Source organism: Bufo gargarizans, unplaced genomic scaffold (genome assembly GCF_014858855.1).
Source record: "Bufo gargarizans isolate SCDJY-AF-19 unplaced genomic scaffold, ASM1485885v1 original_scaffold_1571_pilon, whole genome shotgun sequence".
NCBI lineage: Eukaryota > Metazoa > Chordata > Amphibia > Anura > Bufonidae > Bufo > Bufo gargarizans.
The window spans coordinates 16,606-22,468 of NW_025334417.1; the positions used below are offsets into that span (position 1 = coordinate 16,606).

General features: G+C 51.7%; 1 protein-coding gene across 1 annotated transcript; it reads right to left on the reverse strand.

Moving 5' to 3' along the window:
- Nucleotides 1-552: 552 nt before the first annotated feature.
- LOC122923401 (histone H2B 1.1-like) lies at nt 553-1,504 on the reverse strand. The gene has a single exon (XM_044274197.1). It carries the CDS (start codon nt 931-933, stop codon nt 553-555), a length of 381 nt encoding a protein of 126 aa, XP_044130132.1. The 5' UTR covers nt 934-1,504.
- Nucleotides 1,505-5,863: the final 4,359 nt, after the last annotated feature.

A 5,863-nucleotide genomic window follows, 5' to 3' on the forward strand; every position in this document is an offset into this window, starting at 1 on the left:
AACTATAGGCGGGAAATTCAAATGAGCGACGAGATCCTGAGCTCTCCCAGCCAATAGGAGCAGAGCTCTGGACACCCTCAGCCGTTATGTGCCCGTAGGAGCGGAGCCTCGTCCTCCTGTCCTGAGCGGCCGCACAGCCTGTCCCCAGGGAGCGCCACACTGATAAGGATGATCGGAGTAGTGAATGGGCATGGAGGAGGATGATGGGAGTAGTGAATGGGCATGGAGGAGGATGATGGGAGTAGTGAATGGGCATGGAGGAGGATGATGGGAGTAGTGAATGGGCATGGAGGAGGATGATCGGAGTAGTGAATGGGCATGGAGGAGGATGATGGGAGTAGTGAATGGGCATGGAGGAGGATGATGGGAGTAGTGAATGGGCATGGAGGAGGATAGCTTGTATTGTAACTTCCACTAGCGGTACCGCATCACATCTAGCTGACAGTGAGGAATCCGCAGCCACTGTGAGAACGGGGAGACGCGGGAGCAGCTTCGCTGGAGACAGGGTGGGGGCTCTGAGAAGAGCCAATGGGTCCGGAGAGCGGGGGGCGCTTACTTGACGCTGGTGTACTTGGTGACGGCCTTGGTGCCCTCGGAGACGGCGTGCTTGGCCAGCTCTCCGGGCAGCAGCAGGCGCACGGCGGTCTGGATCTCCCGGGAAGTGATGGTGGAGCGCTTGTTGTAGTGAGCCAGGCGGGAAGCTTCCCCTGCGATGCGCTCGAAGATGTCGTTGACGAAGGAGTTCATGATGCCCATGGCCTTGGAGGAGATGCCGGTGTCGGGGTGGACCTGCTTCAGCACCTTGTAGACGTAGATGGCATAGCTCTCCTTCCTGCTCTTCCTCCTCTTCTTGCCGTCCTTCTTCTGGACCTTGGTGACGGCTTTCTTGGAGCCCTTCTTGGGCGCTGGGGCGGACTTGGCGGGCTCGGGCATGATGGGAGCCCGGTTGTCACTGCTGCAGAGCGGAGATCAGTAATGAAGAGAAGCCCCGCGCAGCTCCTTTTATTGCGGCCGCAGGTAAGGTGGGCTGGAGAGAGACGGCTTCCTATTGGTGGAGAAGAGGGGGCGTGCCCCCAGTGTCATTTCCAGATGATCCGCTCATTGGCGCTGATTTCTGGTTCCCTGATGAAGAAATTCAGCAATTTCGAAACGCGTTGGAAGTATTCTGGTCCTAGAGAGCATCCATCCTGAGTGTGACGTCGCACGAAAGCAGCATCCTCGTGGATCACCAGCCTGGGTTCCCCTCACGTGCACGCGTCACCGGCCGGGACCGTGCGCGTTCGTAAGTGGAAACCTGAAGATACAGCTATCATAACCACCCGACAACACAAGCACCAGGAAGATCAGGAAGGAGTCCGAATAACATAGCAACACAGGCAAGTGACACTATACACATATATATACCGGTACTGCCTTCTTTATCTGTGGAAATAGATGACTTACTGGAATAACTTATTGACTAGAGTTGAGCGAACACCTGGATGTTCGGGTTCGAGAAGTTCGGCCGAACTTCCCGGAAATGTTCGGGATCCGAACCCGACCCGAACTTCATCCCGAACCCAAACTTTTCAGCACTATAAAGGCTGTAAAACAGCCCAGGAAAGGGCTAGAGGGCTGCAAAAGGCAGCAACATGTAGGTAAATCCCCTGCAAACAAATGTGGATAGGGAAATGAATAAAAATAAAATAAATAAAAATTAACCAATATCAATTGGGGAGAGGTCCCATAGCAGAGAATCTGGCTTCACGTCACCCACCACTGCAACAATCCATTGTCAGATATTTAGGCCCAGCACCCAAGCAGAGGAGAGAGGTCCCGTAACAGAGAATCAGTTTTCATGTCAGCAGAAAATCAGTCTACATTATATAGCAGAGAATCTGGCTTCACGTCACCCACCACTGTAACAGTCCATTGTCATATATTTAGGCCCCGGCACCCAGGCAGAGGAGAAAGGTCCCGTAACAGAGAATCTGGCTTCATGTCAGCAGAGAATCATTCTTCATATCATAGCAGAGAATCATGCTTCACGTCAGCCACCACTGTAACAGTCCATTGTCAGATATTTAGGCCCCGGCACCAAGGCAGAGGAGAGAGGTCCCGTAACAGAGAATCTGGCTTCATGTCAGCAGAGAATCAGTCTTCATATCATAGCATAGAATCAGGCTTCACATCACCCACCACTGTAACAGTCCATTGTCATATATTTAGGCCCCGGCACCCAGGCAGAGGAGAGAGGTCCCGTAACAGAGAATCTGGCTTCATGTCAGCAGAGAATCAGTCTTCATATCATAGCAGAGAATCAGGCTTCACATCAGCCACCACTGGAACAGTCCATTGTCAGATATTTAGGCCCAGCACCCAGGCAGAGGAGAGAGGTCCCGTAACAGAGAATCTGGCTTCATGTCAGCAGAGAATCAGTCTTCATATCATAGCAGAGAATCATGCTTCACGTCACCCAACACTGGAACAGTCCATTGTCAGATATTTAGGCCCAGGCACCCAGGTAGAGGAGAGAGGTCCCGTAACAGAGAATCTGGCTTCATGTCAGCAGAGAATCAGTCTTCATATCATAGCATAGAATTATGCTTTACGTCACCCAACACTGGTATAGTCCAGATTGTTGGCACCATCAGGAATGGGGAAGGGGTACTCCAATCCTACCTCTGGCCCCCGCATACCAACCCCATCTAAACCCCTTTAATAACGACACTGACACCGTTCAACTTTCAACCCTTTATTTTGTTGGGTGGTAATCGGCCACAGCTTTATTCAAACGGCAAACCGTAACTTTGAACCGTGCTCTCCGCCAGCCGCTGGTCTCCCAGCGGGCGGATTCGCCCATTTTTCTCCAACACCTTTAAGCTGTAATAACTTGCCGCCACGGAGGAGAACCGCCCTCAAACGGGGCTCCGACCACCACCCAACAAAAACATGGCGTGCTCCACCCCATCTTGAAGACCTGAAAGGAAAATATCCAAGCCGATATCCGTCAGATGCACCCCGTCAGGCCTCATCAATGAGCGATTATCGCCCTCCAGCTGCCGGTGTCTGACCACCACACCACCCCGGGACCGAACAAAACGGGAGATACGGGCATTAATCGTCCTCCTACACCTCTCCACCGCCTCCCCACCCTGCCATACCACCCGAGGGACAACCTCGGACCACACCAGGACCACCTCACGGAAAAATGAAGGGAAACGCTCCAAATCCGACCTAATGAGGGCCAACAATTCCACCAGGGGCACAGAACCTATATCGTTTCCCCCTGCATGTAAAACCAGAATCACCGGGCCACTGGCCTGCAAACCAATGTCGACCACTTGGGACAGGAGCTGAGTCCATCGCAACCCACGGATTCCTCTCCAGGACACATCCACCTCACGGAAGCCGAGGGATCTCCCACCGGGCTGGCAATCGGCTCTCTGGGCCGCCCAGAACACATACGAATGGCCGAGAATCCACACGGCCGGACGCCCAGGACCATGGGCCTGCCAAGTAGCCGGGGAAATCGATGATCGGACCAACGACATCAGCTCCTGTCCACCAGGTCCCACAGGTACGACGGGCACGTCCTGCCCTCCAAATCCGCTCCCGGAAGAAAGGACCTGAAATCCTGCCAACGAAAACGGGAGAGAGCATCAGCAATCTTGTTATCAACTCCTGGAACGTGACGAGCCCTAAAATAGATATTACATTCGAGGCACCGAAGGACGAGATGACGAAGCAAAGATAGAACCGGGAGGGAAGAGGAAGACAAGCTGTTGACAGCATAAACCACACTCAAATTGTCAGTCCAAAACGAAACATGCTTATTGGCCAACAGGTCCCCCCATAACTCCACCGACACAACAATCGGAAACAACTCCAACAACGTGAGGTTCTTGCACAAACCAGCGGATCGCCAAGTGGCAGGCCACTCACCGGCACACCACTCAAACCCCAAAATCGTACCAAAACCACACGACACGGAAGCATCCGAAAACAGAGACAGCTCGGAATTAGGGGTCACCTCAGACATGTAGCAGGTATGACCATTGAAAGAGTGCAGAAAAGCCTTCCACACCCTAAGCTGTCGGGTGGCCACCATTGTCATAAATTTAGGTCCCGGCACCCAGACAGAGGAGAGAGGTCCCGTAACAGAGAATCTGGCTTCATGTCAGCAGAGAATCAGTCTGCATGTCATAGAAGAGAATCATGCTTCACGTCACCCACCACTGGAACAGTCCATTGTCATAAATTTAGGCCCCTGCACCCAGGCAGAGGAGAGAGGTCCCGTTACAGAGGATCTGGCTTCATGTCAGCAGAGAATCAGTCTTCATATCATAGCAGAGAATCAGGCTTCACATCACCCACCACTGTAACAGTCCATTGTCAGATATTTAGGCCCCGGCACCCAGGCAGAGGAGAGGGGTCCCATAACAGAGATTCAGTCTTCATGTCAGCAGAGAATCAGTCTTCATGTCATAGCATAGAATCATGCTTCACGTCACCCAACACTAGTACATTCCATTGTCATAAATTTAGGCCCCGGCACCCAGGCAGAGGAGAGAGGTCCTGTACCAGAGAATCTGGCTTTATGTTACCAGAGAATTAGTCTTCATGTCATAGCATAGAATCAGGCTTCACATCACCCACCACTGGAACAGTCCATTGTCAGATATTTAGGTCCCGGCACCTAGGCATAGGAGAGAGGTCCCGTAACAGAGAATCAGTCTTCATATCATAGCAGAGAATCTGGCTTCATGTCACCAGAGAATCAGTCTTCATATCATAGCAGAGAATCAGGCTTCACGTCAGCCACCACTGTAACAGTCCATTGTCATAAATTTAGGCCCCGGCACCCAGGCAGAGGAGAGAGGTCCCGTAACAGAGAATCTGGCTTCATGTCAGCAGAGATTCAGTCTTCATGTCATAGCAGAGAATCAGGCTTCACGTCACCCACCACTGTAACAGTCCATTGTCATAAATTTAGGCCCCGGCACCCAGGCAGAGGAGAGAGGTCCCATAACAGAGAATCTGGCTTCATGTCAGCAGAGATTCAGTCTTCATATCATAGCAGAGAATCATGCTTCACGTCACCCAACACTGGAACAGTCCATTGTCAGATATTTAGGCCCAGGCACCCAGGCAGAGGAGAGAGGTACCGTAACAGAGAATCTGGCTTCATGTCAGCAGAGAATCAGTCTTCATGTCATAGCATAGAATCAGGCTTCACATCACCCACCACTGTAACAGTCCATTGTCAGATATTTAGGCCCAGGCACCCAGGCAGAGGAGAGAGGTCCCGTAACAGAGAATCTGGCTTCATGTCAGCAGAGAATCAGTCTTCATATCATAGCAGAGAATCAGGCTTCACGTCACCCAACACTGTAACAGTCCATTGTCAGATATTTAGGCCCAGGCACCCAGGCAGAGGAGAGAGGTCCTGTAACAGAGAATCTGGCTTCATGTCAGCAGAGAATCAGTCTTCATATCATAGCAGAGAATCATGCTTCACGTCACCCACCACTGTAACAGTCCATTGTCAAATATTTAGGCCCGGCACCCAGGCAGAGGAGAGAGGTCCCTTAACAGAGAATCTGGCTTCATGTCAACAGAGAATCAGTCTTCATATCATAGAAGAGAATCATGCTTCACGTCACCCAACACTGAAACAGTCCATTGTCAGATATTTAGGCCCAGGCACCCAAGCAGAGGAGAGAGGTCCCGTAACAGAGAATCTGGCTTCATATCAGCAGAGAATCAGTCTTCATGTCATAGCAGAGAATCAGGCTTCACGTCAGCCACCACTGTAACAGTCCATTGTCATAAATTTAGGCCCCGGCACCCAGGCAGAGGAGAGAGGTCCCGTAACAGACAA

Bases quoted from the DNA above. Each gene is read 5' to 3' on its own strand.
- LOC122923401 (XM_044274197.1), bottom strand. From the start codon at position 933: ATGCCCGAGCCCGCCAAGTCCGCCCCAGCGCCCAAGAAGGGCTCCAAG.